Below are 19867 nucleotides of genomic sequence, written 5' to 3'. Positions count from 1 at the left end.
GAATTATTTTTTAGTTACAGCATATGGATTTGTGCTTTCACTGCATTCACCATGAGAAAGGCCAGTGTCCATTACACGCTGCTAAAATAATTTCTCCTGACAGTTCAGGAGAACGTATCAAAAGGTTATTTTTTCTTTCAAAAGTAAAAACAAACCCATGAACCAATCCATTTAATGAGACTTCTTTCCTGACTGCTTATAAATAGGTATTTAAAACAAAAAATAGCAGATGTGCACATCTCATGCTAAAACAAAAGTTAGTAAGAGGGTTACAGCAGTGTTTATCACTAAATTTGTTTAAATATTGACAATACCTGAAATTCTTGCCAACTTATATTATTAGGGCAGCTAGAAACACTGTGAAACCTGACAGCAGTTTGCAATAAAGACGTGGGTACCTATCTTCTTGGGATCAACAGGCAGTGAAAGAAGTAGTGACATAATTTAGCTTTTAATGGTTTTGAAGATATACAATGGAATATTCCCTTTCAGTTTCCCTCTTCCACAGATATCCAGGGTAAGATTTGATAAATTCATGTCTAAACCAACAATTCGGATCACCCACAAACATTTAGATCATGTGAGCTAATTGTGCCTTATCTAATTCTTTCCTCACTGCCCATAACAAAGACACCTTTGAGCTTTCTGATCCCAACTCAGAGCCCTTCTAGAAATCAAGGCAGTCAATGATGCAAATGCATGAAACACCTCATGAGAAGAAAATAATCCCTCAAATTTATAACCTTTTAATTTTTCTTTCATCACCTACTATACATCCAAGCCCTTTTCACTGCGGTGATTTATGTAATCTCACATGCTTAATTAAATGCAAACACTTCAATGGCAGCATTTAATTCCTCAAGCAGAAGTCTCTCTTTCCTGAATCCTTGCTTTGCACATTCTCTAATTTAAGCACTCTTACTAACCTTCACAGCCTTTCAACAGCTCACTAATACAAGCAGCTTTACCCAATTCTAGTTTAGCAAGCACATTCACAAAAAAAAGTCTTCTCCAGAATGGATAAAAACAGATATATTTTCTTCATGCAATGTATAATTGATGCATAATGCTTACTGCCATAAAAGACAAGAATGTAGCAGGGTTCAAAAAGAATTTTTAACAATATCAAAGTCACAGATACCGGTAAATGTGGTTATAAAGCCATGTGAATCTCCTCCATATCTTAGGTTTTAAGTCTTCATGTGACTGGTGATAAAAATAATTTTTCCTGCAAATAATCTGTCCTGGTCATAGACTGCTAATGAGCTTTTGTGTCCCTCCTCTAAAATATCTGTTATTGGCCAATCACAATACTGGATTAGTTGATCTGCTATGGATTACCATGCTGACTTGACCATCTTGTATTTCTCCAGTGAGAAACCTGGCTAATCTGGCTTCTTGTGCAAGGCTCAAATAAAGAAAAGAAAACTTCAATGAAAAAAAAATATGCACTCTAGTCACCTTAAGAGCAGCACATACTATTTGACCCCCTTTCTTTCTTCTTTGTAAATACCAGGAGCAAGACAGATCAATGTCCTTCGTGTTTGCTTGCTATTATATGACGAATTCAGTGGTTGCAAAACTTCTCTCTCCTTCACTCACATATACCCACAGCCAAAATTGGCCAATTTAAAAATAACAACTGGTGGCCTACACTGTTCAGTGTTTCCTTGACCAGGCCCAGATTTTGAGGAAACCATGTGCTAAGCCTCTCCATTTGACCACGAACAACAAAAAGAAGTTATTACCTGTTCAAATTATAAAGGAAACAACATTACTTATGACCTACAACTTCAGTAATTTTAAATTAATCATGCTATATTAAATAAGGTTTGTTAGCATCTGCTCAGTCTTAGGTATTTACCTTTAGTCCACCACAGATTGGACAAGCTGAAAAAAGAGCTCTTGTCATCCCAAGGTGGGGGCTACATGTGTCACAGGGGTCAGCTGAGGCCCCACCAGGTGGTGACAACTCACTACTTTTGGAGTCTGACACCTGTCCTTGTGGTTTTGTGTCTGACCACCTTGAAACAAAATCCACATATGTCTCATCACTTGAGTCCTTGCTGCTTTCTCCGAGTAAGGATGAAGGCGTCCCTCTGTCCTGGCTGTGCTCAGGTGCCCTCCGTGCTTCCAAGTGTGGTAGTCTCAGTTTTGGGTCACTAACACCTTGAGGTGGCAGGGCCTGGTCCTTGGGTAGTGTAGAGTCTGCACTCTTCTGTTGCACATCTTTAGAAGCTGCCTGTAACACGCTCCTGGGTATATCATAAATATGTCTGAGAGAGCTGGGAACCTGATACTCTGATCCCACACCTCTCTGGGACTCGCTGTGAGGACAAATACATAAACTCTGATCTGACGGAAAGTTCAATGGCAAGCTTAGCAATGATCCAAACTCATCACCGTGGCAAATGTCCAAGCTCCCAGCATAGGAAGAGAAGCTTCCAGAGTAAGAAGAGTGACTACCAGTAGCTATTCCACTGTCAGAAGAACTCTGACGACCTATTTCCTGCAGCTGTCTGGATCGGAGGGGCTTGGGAGGTGGTTTGGTGGTGCCACGTGCCCCTTCTGGAAGGGTCTTTTCTTCCCCAAGATGAATGCCCTTGGCAGCTGCCAGTCCATGGCTCTCTTGGGAGGTGCTGGCTGAAGACTGCTCAGGCCAAACTGTCAACCTGTTCCCAACACTGACGTCCGAGTGGCTGGTGTCTGAAGACGAGCTTGAAAGACTCCTGTCATCTCCTACAAAAGAAGAAAATGCATCAACCTACATTTAAAACACAATCGAGAGACTGAAGCACGGCAAATATGTACAAACAGGAAGGACCCTGGGATTCCATCTGCTTTTTGTAAGCGGAACTGCTGTCAGAAAAGCCAGAATTCCTGCAGTAATTTGTATCCCCACAGGAAAAATAAAATGCAATAGTATGTTACCTTGCCATAACCCTACCACATTGTCAGACATAATGCATTCAAAGCTAGATTTTTAAGGTTTATGCACCAAGTTCTCCCCTTTTCAAACATATTTTACTTCCGTAGTTAATCAGGTTACTGTACCAAAATACAAACATACCTAACTGTACAAATAAAAATGGGAATACTACTGCTATAAAAATGTTCACACATCTATATACAAAAAGATCTTCTGTGATTCATTTACGCATATATTGCAAGAAATTTTTTTCCTCACTGATACTTGCAAGAAGGGCGCTTTTACAGGTAATCAAATGTCTTGACCATTTCTCTATTTTTCTTGTAAGTTACCCATATTTATGCTCACTTTTAAAGCCTGAGAAGGAAGGAAGATATTTATTTTTATTTAATTAAAGATATTTCTTACCTCCACTGCCTTGGCGACTTGTATGGGACAGCAAGCTCAAGCGCTTTTCTAATTGCAAAGCTTCATGAGCCAATCTTTCTTCTGAATAGGCTGGATTTGTACTTGGATCTTTAAAAAGGAAACAGAAAATAAATAAACAAACAAATAAAGGAGGAAACACGGAAAATATATTAAAAAAAAAAAGGAAAGAAAAAAAGACGTTCTTATGTCAGATATTCTTATGTTTGAAATGCTGATTGGAAAAATGTATGGGGCAATCTGCCTTCAGCACATCCTGGAGATGTGCTACACACTAAGTTAAAATTATAAGTGTCAAAGATTTTCGGAGATTATACCCAATGTCTGTAATAGTTACCACCAGGGACAGAACACTGAAGAACACAGCACCAAAGGCAATAGCTACAGAAATAATTAGCACCCACCAGGTCTAGAGGACTTGAAAGCTAAACTGACCTGTGTCCTGAATTCACTGAACTCACTGGGAATTTTAACAATGAGAAAGACCAAATTTTTCATTCTACAAATCTACATCATAAAGTCAGAGTCATAGCAATTAATCTGACACCTTCCAATCCAGATAATCTATTTATAAAGACTTCACTTTTAAGTTTGATGTTCAGAAGGTCATTAAGATCAGCAGTGAGAGATAAAATAAGCAACCATTTGGCTCTCTGTCTTCATATTTAATAAAAGACAAGTTAGAATAATATAAACCACTCCTAAAATGTCCTATCAGGGATTTTCCCCATACATTTTAGTGAGTTTGCCATTCTAACTGAAATTATTTCACTGAAGTAGGCTCATTGTATTCCAACAAAAAAAAAGAAAGAGTCAAAAGTTACACAGCAGTGTGGAAGAGTTTCATCAGTAAACAGGCCATTTTCCTTCAAATCATTTGTTTCCAGCCAGCACAACAATAAAACCAGATGCTGGAAGTTATCATAACCATTATCCCAAGAGAAACCTTATGGATTCTTTCAAATAGCACTGACAAGTGTGCCATGTTCCGCAGTTGCAAAGGATATGGTCCGCTAATTTGTTCAACATCAGAAGTTTCAGTAGTTCTTATTAATACACAGGGAAAGTAATTAATGACAGATAAAATAGATTAGCTTACTCACAACTGCTGTTCTTGTATATCTGATCAACTGAGTAGCGCTAGCACACCACAAAAAACATTGAATATTTAATAAGAGTCAAAAAAGGATGAAAAATGCTATACATTGCTGTGGTTGAGTTAGTAAGACAAAAACCAGTTGTAAGGATGAAAGAAAAGATTCATTATCATCCCAGGTCTTTTAATTTTAAAAGACTTGGGTTTGATGCTGTCAACACAGCAGTCAAAGCAAACTCACAATCAGGGGAAGGAGCACTGCCAGATGAGCTGAAGCTCCATGGGAGCTCCCTACATTTTTAACTACTCTGAGAAAGAAGCTGCCACATCTCTCATCCCTCACCATGTTCACTTTCTGACCTGCCCTAGGTAGATCCGAGTGCATCACAGGAACAGAAGTGGCAATGCTGGAACTTCCAACTTTCTTTCCCATGTAGAGGAAAGTCTGCAATCTGGATAAGATTAGCAGAAAAAGCAAGACACGCAGTCCATCTGTAACAACATACATTGGACATCATAGGGTTCTAACAGGGACAAGGCAATAATGCCCATGACAAACAGAGTCTGGACCCTCTGTGTCTCCCAGCTCAAACAGTGTTTGACACCTTCCAACTTAAGAATAGAAAATAGGATTGTTTGATGGGGATATTTTGTTAGGTCTCTATTCCGATTTTACACTGTAAGACACTCGTATTCAGCATTGACTAGTTCAAACCTGTGTAACTGATTATCTCACACAAACCCCCAGTGCTTCCATATGGATCTCTGCCAAAGGAAAACACCAATATTTGGGCCATCACCACCTATGGTGCAACCAGAAAGGTCTATGCAAGGATCTGTTCAGTAGCATACAGTATTACAAACAGTTTGCTTGAGACTATTTTTTAATGTCCTCTGGTTACTCTGCTGTATCTATTAAATGCCCTTATGTCCTAAAAGGTTCAACATAGAGTTCTAAGAGCACTTTGAGTATGAAGTTGGCATAACAGATCAGCAAATCAGTCAACCAAGATGCAACAGACACTAACCCTTCCCAGAGCAAAGATCTGTCAGTAGGAAAGGTCCTTTCACTTTCCTCAGAGAAGACTGTTTGACAAGTACAGATTTTCAGAACATTACTAGGGCACATACACAACAATTAGTTTTCTAGTAACTGGTACCCTCTTACAGACAGCAAACGATACAATTTCAAGATATAATTTTAAAAATGGCCAATATAAGATGAGGAGGTAGGAGGGAAGTTGAAGTCAGTAAGTTTGCACTTTACATGTTCAATTACTTCCCACAGGCTCAACTCCTATGAGCTACACAGCCACAGAACCACAAAGCTTTCACCCAACAACATGAACCCCAAAGACATACGTATGTCCAACAGGACTGATAATTTTTTGGTTAAACTTTCCCCTAAGGATTGCCTACGTATAAAAGGTGTGTATAAAAATTTGGTTCATACTTATGTACTACCAATTTACTCCTTGCCAGTTCATTGAAGATTGAGTAGAAGACCCTTTCCCAGCAAGTACTAGGAAATATCTGGAGAAATAGCTCCAAAACCTGCCAAACATATAGACTCTAAGTCTTGGGTATATTAAAATAATTGTCTATCTGTCTTATCTAAGTCTTTGTTTTGCCTTTAATCTTCTCTGCTAATAAGCCAGACTTCTATGGAAAACACAGATACTACTATTCCCCAGAAGCAGCAGATTCTTATACCAGTATTTTTGGTTATAGACTTCCAAGCTCTAATCAGGAGCTCTTGCTACAAGATCAGACCATGGACTGAAGTCACTGGTAGTCACTTTTTAGGGACCAGTCCTTACTGGAGTGTATAACTTATGACCTGTCATATGAGTGTAGAATTATGGCTTAAAACTTATAAAAAGAAAGGTTTTTTCAACAGCAAAGCTGGATTTGTTGGCATCGTCCTATACCTTGTGCATGCACAATACACAAATCTAAATAATTGAATGGCAATTTAGCATATTAGGAACTCAGGAGGACAGAAGCAGCATGACCGGTACTGGGACAGCTGTCCAAGGAAGTTCACTCAGCCTCTGCCCACACAACATCCGACAGTAGCTCCAACAACTCTAAGAGCAATTATTACCTTCGTTTCCCAAGTTCCTAACAAATGTATCCTGTCACCTGATTTACTCCCGTGAAATTCAGGTGGTTAGATTCACTCAGGTCCTCCAATTAATAATTTATTTTTTTTTCATTTTCCAAATAAAAATGGATCCCTTGCTACGAGGAAAAATTTTTTTGTATGAGGCAGTCATTGAAATCTTCTTAAATGATCTTTTAGGGCAAAGGGGAGGGATTACATCAAATTTAGTTGGACTAAAAATGCCTCTGATGGAGATTTTATTTTTATATTACGTTGGTGGGTATTCATTAAAGCCACATCAGCTGCTCATCGTGGGAGATTTTGAGTACTTTGGTAACATACGAATAAAGTGTCACAGTAATTCAAAGCTCCAGGGTTGTTCAATAAGCACCTGTCAGGAAAAAATGTATTGTATCCAGTCAAGTCAGCAGCTACCTAATTGATTATATGCATCTTTAAAATGCAACATTAATTACTTCATTAAACAAAATTAGCTAAGTTAGGCTAAAAATCTCTCCTTTCTTTCTTCCTGTGTAACTGTAGGCACATTTGTAAACCAGGCCTGGACCCTCACCTTCTTGCTAACATCTCCACACCTTGTAAGATGTCTGGAGGAATGAAAAGATGTCCTAAGAGTCTGAGGAAGATCCACTTGGTACAGATACTGCAGAAGGCAGCCACAGAGCTGTCTTGCAATGGTCAAAGGTATATCAAGCTTCAACAAAAAGAAAGAGCATCAGCAAGCAGCACTGTACACTTCCAGTCAGTCCCAAAGCACCCTGAAAAAACTTCTAAAATTAAAAGAGAGCATCAAGACTATCCACATTACACCTGGGGTCCTTCCAGATTGCAGGACTAGACTGTCATATAGTCAGATTTAGAGAGCACTGGTGTGCCCACTGATATCTTTGGGCCTTTGCTGTGTTCAGGTTTGGCACTCAATATGAATCTTGCTAGTGAAAAGAAGGAATTCAACACATCCTAGATAAACAAACATTTCTCAAATAACATGCATGCAAATTCAGCACAGATTACAAACCATGCAGTCAGTGACTCATTACTAAGCCAATATCTAGACCTCTGTCAAGATAGAATGTAAAATTCTCTTGGTCTGTTTTCTAAATATCCTTTCAAGCTAAAAAAGAAAAAAAAGAAAGAAACAAAAAAAAGAGACCATGCTAGTAGCCAGGTAGAGCAGTTATCATCCACCTAGTAGCTGAGGAAAACAAGTCATACAAAGATATCACATCACTCATTTGAGTCCTTTATTTAAAATGTTACACCGCCTAAAAACATTTACAGATACTTATACCGACACTACCTACACTACCTTCACATTCCCACTCAATGCCATATGTTTTTTTAATGAGACCTCATCATGCAGCTTTTAATAAACCAAAATCTCCAATCAGTGCTAATGGAGCTATCAATAGGACTATTGTGGCACAATTCTGAAGAATTAATGGACTCCCAAAGTACCACCAGTAATAAAGTGTAAAACATCTAATGTTCTTTTCCTTTTGCATTCTATTTTGGATGTACACCGAGTTATTTTTTACCATGAGAATAGTAATTTGATACCCATTTCCAAAACACAGAATAATTCAGTTTGGAGGGGATCTCAGTAGTTCTCTAGTATAACCTGCTGCTCAAAGCAGGGTCTGCAATGAGAGATTAGACCAGATAGTGACACTTTGCAATGTTCAGTCAAGTTTATGAGTTCCACTGCACTTGATTTTCATCACATATTTTATAGATGACATAATAAAATACATACAGTAATCATATATTTGTGTGATAAGAACACCATGCTTCTAAGAAAATAAGGTATACTTTTTAAAACTAAAATCTCAAAAAGACAAGAATATTGCCCTTGAGCAAGTATCCCTTGCACGGGCAGTTTACAAACTCCATTTGGATACTGGTATTTTACATTTGTTTAAAGAATCACTATGGCAAGTAAGAAAACTGATCATTTTCTGTCCTCTTCAAATCAGTCTCTACCACTTCCTATTAATGTTATGCTAACACATAAATATTTCAGCACTCTTTTTAACCATATAGTTGAGCTGCTTGTACACGAAGCAACGGGCTTCACTCATTACTCTTTTTGACAAAGACTACTCAGATGTTGACTGCTTTAACATCTATAGATTATACTTGTGGGCATTGGTGTCCAACACTGCCAGTGTGAATTTTTTACCATATTACGTTCTTCTCTGTGCATCTGCCCTTTGTGTTTTCCTTGCCTGAAAATACCAGAGTGCTTCAAGTATACCTCATGTTTAAGTTGGAAAGGTACAGACAGCGGCAAGAAGCCAAATTCAAACAGCAAATTGTGAAGAGGAGGTTGCTTTCTCTAAAAGCTTTTAAATTACACAAAAGTAGAACACTGCATACATACAGTGCAGTTGAGGGTGTGTAGCATTCTGCACTGAAGTAAATATGAATAACACTGACTGGGTCTGTCCTAGTAGAATCCCTAATCTGGAAGTCTTGATCTAATTATGTGATGTGTACAGATAATTAATCCATTTACTAGCTAATCCTTTCAAAAGGTTGGGTGAATTTCAATACTTGAGAGAGACAGTATACAGCTGGTAGACTTGACCTTTTCAAGCAATACAGTACATTCTGTGTAACAACATACTTGATAAGGAAAACTAGTTTGTGGATGAATCACTAGTATTGTACATGTGCATGTGCCTTAGATCTGTGCAAGCTTCTGCATGGCAAAATAAATGAAGGAGAACATAAAAAATAACTTTTTCTACAAATGCGTAGATAGGGAGTAACAACAAACTAGAAGAGACAAGGGTAAAGCACTCAAGAATGAAAGTTAAAGGCGTCAAGGTAGCTTGAAAAAAGGCAGAGGAGTCTGCAAGAAGAGGAGCACAATTCCCTACAAAACACTTCTCTCTGGGGAAACAAGAAGAAATCAAGTGGCCAAGTATCTCTTCACCTCATTTCAGAGGCAAGTTCATCAAGCACAGAAGAGAAATTAAAAGACCTCAGAAAAGAGGTCTTTTCTTATAAAAAACCAAATCATCCCCAAGATATTCCACATTCACTTTATGCACTTAGGTGAGGTCAGAACTCTTGAAGAAGGGAAGGGAATGTGGTATGTGACTGTGCACAACAACCTACAAATACCAGAATTGATACACACTAAAGATGTGAAAGTAGATTCATTCCTACATTCTTCTAAAAAATGATTCATCAAAGACTGAGCCATCTAAAATTTAAATTTAAAAAAAAAAAAAAATTAAAAAAAGAACAACAGAATAGTTGCTTGTAGGCTTAATTTTTCTGGACAAAATCTTTTGGTAAATGAAAGATTTAGGAGTTGTATATATGTAATAGAGTTTTAGACGTACAAAAATGTATTCAATGACAAAGCTTTAAGTATCAACACTGACTTTTGTGTTTCTGTTGGTTTTGCTGTTTCCTTTTTTTTGAACACTACACTTAATTGAATGCAAATACATACCATCATACAAGAAGAATGATTTTTCTGTCCTCTGCTCTCCTTGATTATTTAATTTACTTCCGTCTTACTACTATGAGAAAGAAGACATGAACTGAGCCTTGTGTTTACTGCATTTATGTTAACTAACTTTTCATAATTTATTTTCACAAACTTCAGATCCAGATCTAATTTTCTCCATCACATTTCCTTCCTGCAATTATCTTAATCTTACAACAGCAATAAAACCCTGTCACATACTTATTAACCGCCTGACACATAAACAGAAACTCTAAGTATTTTCCAAAAATCCCACCATTCTTGCAGCCTATTCCCACTGTATTCCACTGCCAAGTCACAGATACTTTTCTGCAATCACATTTCTACACTTTTGTCCTGTTTGACACAGTAATTCTGACTCAATATTGTATTCCATCTGCTGGAATCAAAAGGCAATAGGGCTTACTATGATGCCATTCAATTTCCTCTCTGAACATTACAGTGCACGCAGCATCTACCGTGAAATGGGAAAGGGAATTTAACCAGAAAAAAGCTCAAGCTGCAAAACTGAAATGTGATGTGGAGGCCTGACAAAGTTTTCCAAGGTTGACAAAACTTAGTGTTTCAGACGAACTCAAAATGCTCCAGAAGTTAGTTTTCCATTAAACTATCAAAATAGCACTGCAGACATGGATCCAGGTTAAATGTGTAAGTTTAAAACTAAAGATTAGTGTTCCTTTCAATTCAAATTGCCATCTTTCAGTACTGTTAAACAGGAGAGGGCTAAAGTTAGCAATATCACCAGAAATATGAATGAGCCGGACCAGCAAGGGGAAACTGGGTACATTCAGCTTATAAATCTGTGCTGTGACATTTCAGAATGAAAACCACTTTGCACTCTCCACACCCTCAGTGCCTGCTGACTGTTCTTACAGTCAGAGCAGCAAATGCGAGACACGGCAAGTTCCTACTCCGTTCGGTTACTTTATACTTCCTATATTAACCTGGTAGGACTGGACGCAAACCAAAGGGGCCTTTCGTCGGGGAGATGCCACGGACGATGCAGTCGAACAGAAAGCTGATCTGCTCTCCTTCAGCGCAAGAGAGGAAAAAGACACCAGCCCCTGCAAGGAAGCACGACATAAATATGTGGTTTTCACCTGGATACATTAGAAATATATTTAGCTGGAACTATTTATAAAGTAGCAATCAAAAGAGTGTTAAGTGCAAGCCATGAAAACAAGTCAACGGGACATTCTCCAGGGAAAAGAAATAAAAAATTCAGGTCAGCACACACAACTATAACACAAACACATAAAAATTCAAGAGCTATCCAATAATTAATGTAAATTTTCTGACATTCAGGCACTTAGAGTTATGTCACACCATCATAAAATGGTTTGGGTTGGAAAGTACCTTAAAGATCACTTAATTCCAATCCCCTCTCAATGCCAAAATAGAAGACTTATTCTTATCAGCTGTCTGGGTCTCTTATTTACCCCTAAAATTTTGTAGGCCTAATCTTATGGCAAGTGTTGAAGATACTTAGTGTCCCCAGCAACATGAATTAAGTTAATTCTACTTTTAACCAGTTTTAACCAAGAGGAGTTTTTTATATACCAATGAATTATGATTTGGTTATATTGCTGGATTATAGTATAAATTTTCCTAGACTAAGTCCTATGTGTCTATTATTAACAGAACGTAATACAACTCCACAGGTTGTCATCAGATCTTTACCCTTTGCTCTATTCTGATATTTGCTTTCCATTCATTAAGAATAGCCCCAAGCAAAATTAGAATGAGAATCACTAAACAAACAAACAAGTTATGAGCTCCATGATATATGACTACGTGAACAACACAAAAGACTAGAAGGGCTCCACAGGATATTTTATTTGAGAATTGCCAGTCCAAATATAAATCACATCAGGAAAAAATTATCTTAAAATATCAGAAAAAATTTCAGGGACATAATAATTCAATACCAGACTCAGAAAGAAATGAAATTAGCATACAGACCTTGAAGAAGCACTGCCACTTCCCCAGGCCCATGCATATAGAAAACTACAGTACCCGATCTTAGATCTGCAGTAGGGTTTTGCACATTACTTTCCTAGGGACTTGAGCCCCTAATCTGGACATATGTGTTTGACTTCTGCCTGTCTCTAGCCAATTCTGAGTTGCATACATATTTTTTCCAATTTTACTGAAAGCAGAAGAGCTGGTTGGTCTTGATCAGAATTACTGCATCCCCATCACTTTCCACACACGCCCTGTCATATCCAACAGGATGCTCACATTTCACTTAAACAACGGACACACTTTTAACAGCTTGACGAAGGGCTATAGGATCCAAACAAAAGGGATAACAGAGAGTGGACCACAAACCACATTAACTATTTTAGTAAATTAGATATAACCAGCAAGCAAAACTGGAAAACATATTCTGGTCCACACTCTTCTGTCATTCTCAATTTACGTCACATCTAAGTCTCTGCCTGTTCTGCTTAAATCTATTCAAGATAACATTGTTAGCAACATCTTCATAACTTGATTTGTCACTCCACCACATTTGCATCTCTTCACATCTTGCTTATCAAAAATTCTTCAGCCAAAGAAACAAATACACACCTTGGCTTCAGGATCAGAGACCATCTAGGAGATTGATTACAACACTAATCACACAGTTTGACAACTATGAAGGTTTCTGGTGATGACTCATTTGCAGACTTGCCCCATTTCCCCTCCCCAAGAGATGCCAAAGTCAGAGAACACTGTATTGGGCGGGGGGGGGGGGGGAAACCTGGCTGCAATATATTCAGGAATTATTTGAAATTCAGCTTTTTCTTTGAGCTCACTTCTCCCTGCACAGAGTAGAGGGAGTCTGTGGAAATCAGTTTGCCTAATCCTGGATGGTATGACTGTTCCCCCATGAATCAAATCAATGCCAGAAGCCACATCTTTCTTGAGGGAGCAGGGCAGCACAAGGCTTGCTGGATGAACCTTCACATTCCTGCACAATAAGCAAGCAGGATACAGAGAGAACATAGCAGAGGACATTCCTATCTCAAGTACAGTGATACACTACATGGGCTTGATAATTCAGCAGAATCCTACACACGCATGTTGCCATTCAAGAAAAAAATGATACTTCAAGTACTTCTGTACATAAAGAGTATACCTGGGCCACTTTGTTCTTTTATGACTATTGTCAAGAGTTACCTAAACTCCTAATGGGCTCTACAAGCCTTTGACTTTAATGGAAACTAAAAAAGTAAATGTGCTCATGCAAGCTGGCTGCTTAATTCAAATGCTTATTTCAGCAAAGAAGTATCACTCATTTGGAAATCCCAAAACCAAATGTGATTGCCTTCATATAACAAACAGTGCATGTCCATGTGTGTGTGGATGCGGATCCAATATACACATAAAATATTTCTTTGTAGATTCTATTATTCACATGAACACCTTAATTGTTGATTGACTCTCACAGGAAACATTCTCTTTCTTGTTTTGTTTGATAGAACTAGGTTGCAAATGGAGGAAGAAGTCTGAGGGTCCTCGCTAAAAACATCAAGTGAGATGAACAAGTAGGTAAGGTTTAACTAAGTAATGTTTCAAAAGCATACATAAAAACAAGTAATTACATTTCTTTTCTGCTTTCTTCAGAAAACTGACAGATTCACTACCAGAAACCACACATCCCAGTCACGTGCTGGATCAGATTTGGTGCAAACAGGCATTTGGAAGCTGAGGAATATGTGGTATGCATCCCTGTAATACCACGCAGCTGTTTACCAGACTGAAGGGCTCACTCACACTCTCCATGGGGTAAGAGACTTGGTGAAAAGCAGCCTGCAACCACTTGCACAAGGCTGAAACACTAAGCCAGTCTTCTGTGTCAGTCAGTAAAGCATTGTACAGTCCCTCAAACATTCAACAGAAGTTGTCAATTTCATAAAACTTCCAAGTACTACTAAATCCTGCTAATGTTTGATTTTAATTTATCATACTAAAACAGCAAACCCATTTGCAAACACACCCTCACAATGGACAAAAATTACTTCAACCTCTGTACTGTGTGTGAAAGCAGGGAGGAAGAGTCAGTCCCTTCCCATTGATTACTACTCCTAACAGCTGCCAGACAATGCCAGAGCCTGAAATCTTTTAGCTACAGAACAGGTACAAACCACAGCTGTTCATTTCGTGGCCATCAGCATATTGTCCAACCAATACATCTCAACCCTGGGCTTGAGAACCCCCTTTAGGGGGTATTTCAGGCTGTTTTTCTCTCTGGGGAAAATGACAAAGGGTGTTCCTAGTATTGCCAACTACGATATGGGCACGACTACTGAAAAATAAGATAAAATTGGTTGTTGTCTGCAGCACGCCTAAGAAGGAGACAGCACAGAGCAATATCTGCATATTAACAAAAGTTTTAATCGACACAACTCAGAATTTTTCAAGAAATTCCAGATCTTGCCCCAGTTTAACCACCCCTACTACTTTTCATTTTCAAATAAATGCAGAATGGAAAGACGGAAGGAAGGAAAGACGGAAGGAAGGAAAGACGGAAGGAAGGAAAGACGGAAGGAAGGAAAGACGGAAGGAAGGAAAGACGGAAGGAAGGAAAGACGGAAGGAAGGAAAGACGGAAGGAAGGAAAGACGGAAGGAAGTACCTAATTTTATCAAAATATCAAGACAATCACAGAAATACTCCTGCTTATCTTGCAGTTAGCAGCATCAGCATTTGTTTTTCCAAAGGGCACTAAGGGTCCTACAGGTTCCTTTCTTCCAGGAGACACTGTCAGAAAACATGACACAGCTTTAAACCAGGCTCTGGAAGCTAATCCTGAAGCACTTGAACATTAAATTCTCACAGTATTAACATGCCCTTTTATCACCCTACTTGAATTTTTTCACATTGACCTCCAAGTCAAGATTCTCCTGGCAACTGGTCATTTTTATCAGTGCGCACTAATTGAGCAAGCAGCTTAGGAAAGTGAGAGGCTCCTTTTTTCCAGCCTGTTCCTCTATGTAAACCTCTCAATTGACTCCCAGGCCAAGATGCCTGCTTTTTTGCAAATGGTATGTGTGATTAAGCTTCAGCTACAGAGAGAGCAAAATTTTGCCCCGGAGAATAACTTATCTGCAGCTTTCAGAAGCAGAAAAAGTATTTTCTAATCTCTACCAGTACAGTTGTGATGCTAAAAGTAAGAGAAGTTCAAAATGTAAATGCTCTTTTTCCTATTTATTAATAAGCCTATGTTAACCATCTTGAAAATGCACCTCGATTTAATGTTTGGAATCTCAGCATTATCTCAGATGGTTTCTCTCTATCTGGATCGAGTACCAAAGCCTTTGGAGTTGAACAAAACCTGTACTGAGCAACTAATTCCAGAACACAATTAATTATTTTATATTTATGATAAATTTTGTAAGGAAGTAAGAATCAGAAAACTAAAACCAATTCATGCCCTTTCAGACCTCAGTTTTACCACAGATATATCCAAAAGTAAGCTCTGCTTCTGTTTGGGGCTTCATGGGTTTTAATATGGAGAGGAGAGGGAATCGAACCACAAGATCACTGGTTCCTTTTATTTAGGTATTTACTACAGTGGTATTTAAACCTTAAATTCACTAATCCTCTGCATTCAGAGCTCCACAGGAAGAATGTGAGCAAAGACATGGTTTAACCTGTAGGAAAGTAACATTAATAATAGAGTCTACATAATATTATGCGACATTTCGATGACAGGGTAATGGAGAGTGCTTTTGTTTAGGAAATAAAACAACTTCTGTAATAACATATCAGTTTTTTTCCTGAACATTACTTGCTTGCCTATTCTTCAAGAATTCCCGAAGATTGAGGTAAGAGAGTCAAATACCTGAAGAAAGATGGTCTTTCTCTTTGCCAACACTCTTCTGTCAAAAATAACCAGAGTTACATTTTTATTTAGGTTCTATTTACAAAAAGCATTTCTTATAGTGGCAATATTAACTCAATTGTTTAGAGTAAACACATATTTAAATATTGTTATGCTTGTAGATATGTTTAGGTGCTCAGTTAAGGGTAGCAGCTCCTTTAACAAGAAAAGCTTGAACTTGTAAAGAGTTTCCAACTGTGACAGGCTATTTTGTACCTGCAGGAGAAAGGCAAAAACACCCTTTCATGGCAACTGAAAGGTCTGAGTTACCAAGACAGACATTTCTTATGAATGATCAACAAATTGGGACCCTTTCCAAAGCATTCGTCCAATTCACATCACCTGCCAACTAAAAGCAAAAAAAGATAATTCCTACTTAAAAAAAGCAGGGACACGGGAGAGCTATTGATGACCTCATGTTTCTTATCAGAAAGTTTAAGTTAAGTTTAAGGCAGGGGAAAAAGAAACCAGCTAGGTAACCCAGGTTCCACCACCTGACCACTAGTTTCACATTTCACAGAATTACAGAATCAATTAAGTTGGAAAAGACATCTGAGATCATCAAGTCCAATCTCTGACTGGACATGTCAACTAGACCATGGCACTAAGTGCCACATCCAGTCTTAAACACCTCCAGAGATGCTTACCTCATCACCTCCCTGGGCAGTCTGTTCCAATGCTTGAAATTTCTCCTAATGTCCAACCCAAATCTCCCCTAGTGCAGCTTAAGACTGTGTCCTCTTGTCCTGTCGCTGGTTGCCTGGGAGAAGAGGCCAACCCCCACCTGGCTACAACCTCTTTTCAGGTAGTTGTAGAGAGTGATGAGGTCATCCCTGAGCCTCCTTTTCTCCAGCCTAAACAAACCCAGCTCTCTCAGCCATTCCTTATAGGACTTACCCTCTAGACCCTTCCCTAGCTCCATTGTCCTTCTCTCGACTTGCTCCAGCACTTCAATGTCCTTCTTGTAGTGAGGGCTCCAGAACTGGACACAGCACTCGAGGTGTGGCCTCACCAATGCCGAGTACAGGGGCACAATCACTGTCCCAGTCCTGCTGGCCACACTATTCCTGATACAGGCCAGGATACCACTGGCCTTCTTGGCTACCTGGGCATACTGCTGGCTCATGTTCAGCCACATCAGCTGTTGACAATGTATCATCCAACCACATTTCATATTTCATGTTCCTTATGCACCCGGTCTAGTGAAAGGTGCCCCTGCCCGTAACAGTGGAGTTGGAACTGGATGATCTTTAAGGTCCCTCCCAACCCATACCATTTTGTGATTCTATGATCTGGCATCCTGGCCCATGGACTAAACTATTTAGTCTTTCTGCAATGTGGAGGTAAGTTACAGCAATACTCAGTAAACCCAAACCATTTTAAATTCTTGGAGCATAGCAATTGTATCAGATTTAGAACAAGCTACAGAAGAAATGCCACAATTTAACTAAAGAACATAAATGAAGGATTACATATACATATATATATGTGTACACACACACACACACACACACATACATATATATATATATATATATACACACTCCCTACTATTTCCAGGCTTTCTTATACAATAGCTAATCTTGGGAACTAAGCATTTAAGCTTAGGAGCAGGGATCTAGGGTCTCTCACTTGCAGTTGTGCTCCCAGTCTCAAGGCTACAGACACATAGTCAGTTTTTCTCTTCTGATCTCAGTGACATTTCAGTGCCTGGTTACACAGTGAGACAACTTCAGAGCCTTGTACTGGGCTGTTTTTTATGGGGGCACCAACTGTTCCTGAGGAAGATAAAGATTTGAAGCCCTGCATATTGAAGGGGGCCAGGAACTTGGGTTTCCCACTCCGTAGAAGTATGGCAACCAGAATTAACATGAAGAGCAACAGTACACAAGTCCCAAGGAACAGGCAGAACAACTGTAAAAAAAGTCCCAGGGAAGAATACATTTGAATTTGGATCACCTCTGAAACCTTCTAATTTTTCAGTTTGTTACTTGAATAAATCCATTATTTTCACATTTCAGTACGCAAGTCAAACAACTTCACATTCAAACTGGCAGTCTGCATACCCACTGAACACCAGGGTTTTAGCCTGCAGAAGTCTACTCAGAACAGATCCTCTGATATGAGGCTGCCTGTATGACAAAGCAGCACAGCTGGTTCTGCAGCCTCCACTTTGAATGAGACTACATTTTCATTTCTACAAGAGGTATCAAGCAACTTTTAGAAGACAGGTTTCCATTTGTACTTACAGAAGCCACACCTGGTACCCCCTTCAAAGATGAATCCGTTTGGGACAGCTCCATACCGGCGCAGATCTGAGAGCTTCCACTGCCCCATGACACTGGGAGGAAGGTCTTTTGCAAGGACAAGAATGTCATTGCAGAAATGCAGGGTAGCAGGCCCGCTCTCTAGTTTGGTGCCAGGTGCTACAAAGACTTGAAATCTATGAACTATCAAATAAGGAAGAAAAAAAATTACTGCACAATATACAATTAAGGTGCCATGACTTAAGTTACATAGGTCATTTCCATTCAGCTGTGGTTCTTGGACCAACCCCTGCCCACACCAGGAGACTAACATAAAGATTCTACATGGAGCCCAGACAGCCCCATGAAAGTAACTGTAAGCTCCCTACTCTCTATTATGCCTGTTTAGAATTGGAAAAAACCCACTGTATCTTGGCTGGATGCTACAAATTATTAGTTGTAATGCTACATTAATTGATCCTAAATCTTCCAGGCTACTCCCTATCTCAGATTAGTCAGTTATCCAGCACACACTTCACTTACCTCTTCCATCCTTGCATCACTACACAGGTTTCTTTGTCTCCTCATCTAACTATGTTACTGCTTTCCTACATGCATGCACACAAATCACATGATGCCCAAAACCCAAGGCTCAAAGAATTAGGCGAATTCTAACCAGACCTCTATCACTGACTCATTTGCAACCTTTAATAAACTGCTTCATTTCTTCCCTAGCAGTAAAATGGAGAAAATTACATTTTTCCACCTTTGTGATTCTCTTAGGAGTTGGTGATGGTAGATGCCCAGACATTTAAAATTACTAGGAAATTAAATGATTCATAGGTAATAAAACACTTTTAGATGTCAGTTTTCATATTTCATATGAAAATTTTTCATATTTCACAGCCTAAATTTCAAAGGAGTGGAGAAAAAAAAAAAACCAAATGCCTAGCTCATTCAAGTTTACAAATTTCAGGTTCAAATTCCAACTCCAGTATCCCCTATATTGCAAGGGTCCTTACCTAAAGTAGCAGTCATTCTAGGCTGGTCTCCCATTCTGTCTTGCAGAGCTATTGCATTCTGAATAATAAGTTACTGGGATCAATGCAAGGGCTCAAATCTCAGTGTTTCAAAGGGAGCAATTTAAGTAAGCAAGCATATAATTCTCAAACAATAATTTCGACCTCCACTAGTCCTCTATTTCTTTCATATTGTGATTAGACAACAAAAGAAGAAAAAATAACACAGAAAAACAATTATAATTTAAAAACAACACCACCCGAAAATCCCCACTTGTCTTAGCAGAGAGAGGCATCAAGACTGTTACATTTCCCAGCAGAGTTTTTTAGTAGAGTGTTTATCAAGAAGCACATAGATTCAGCTTTTTGTTATGTATTAAAGATCATACAAAAAGCTCCTTGCCTACAAAATCTACAAGGTAACTTCCAGGTAGTCTCAGTTCTTACAACCACTCTTCCCTGTTTCTTGCCCAGGCCTCTCCAAGCATCACACATTTCATCTCGGTCCGAGTCTTACTTCTCATCTAACTACTTGCTATATTCTTAGTTACGATCTGAGCTGTAAGTCAACTCCTCATCTATGACATGCATTTGGTAAGTTCCCTGAGGCTCCAGCAGAATTAGCCACAAAGTCATTCGAGTGAAAT

General features: G+C 38.9%; 1 protein-coding gene across 5 annotated transcripts in view; it reads right to left on the bottom strand.

The window, feature by feature from the left end:
* Positions 1-19867, bottom strand: part of LOC116785965 (protein Dok-7-like) — a 55656-nt gene that overhangs the window by 33277 nt on the left and 2512 nt on the right. For all 5 annotated transcript variants that reach the window (XM_032686189.1, XM_032686190.1, XM_032686192.1 and 2 more), the window contains exons 2-5: positions 18205-18405; positions 11029-11148; positions 3338-3445; positions 1865-2739 (exon numbers count right to left, since the gene is read on the bottom strand). In XM_032686189.1, coding sequence (XP_032542080.1) covers positions 1865-2739; positions 3338-3445; positions 11029-11148; positions 18205-18405 — 1304 coding nt within the window. The remainder of the gene's footprint in view (positions 1-1864; positions 2740-3337; positions 3446-11028; positions 11149-18204; positions 18406-19867) is intronic.

This window comes from Chiroxiphia lanceolata, chromosome 4, assembly GCF_009829145.1.
Source record: "Chiroxiphia lanceolata isolate bChiLan1 chromosome 4, bChiLan1.pri, whole genome shotgun sequence".
Lineage (NCBI taxonomy): Eukaryota > Metazoa > Chordata > Aves > Passeriformes > Pipridae > Chiroxiphia > Chiroxiphia lanceolata.
This window is presented reverse-complemented; position numbering and strand designations above follow the sequence as displayed.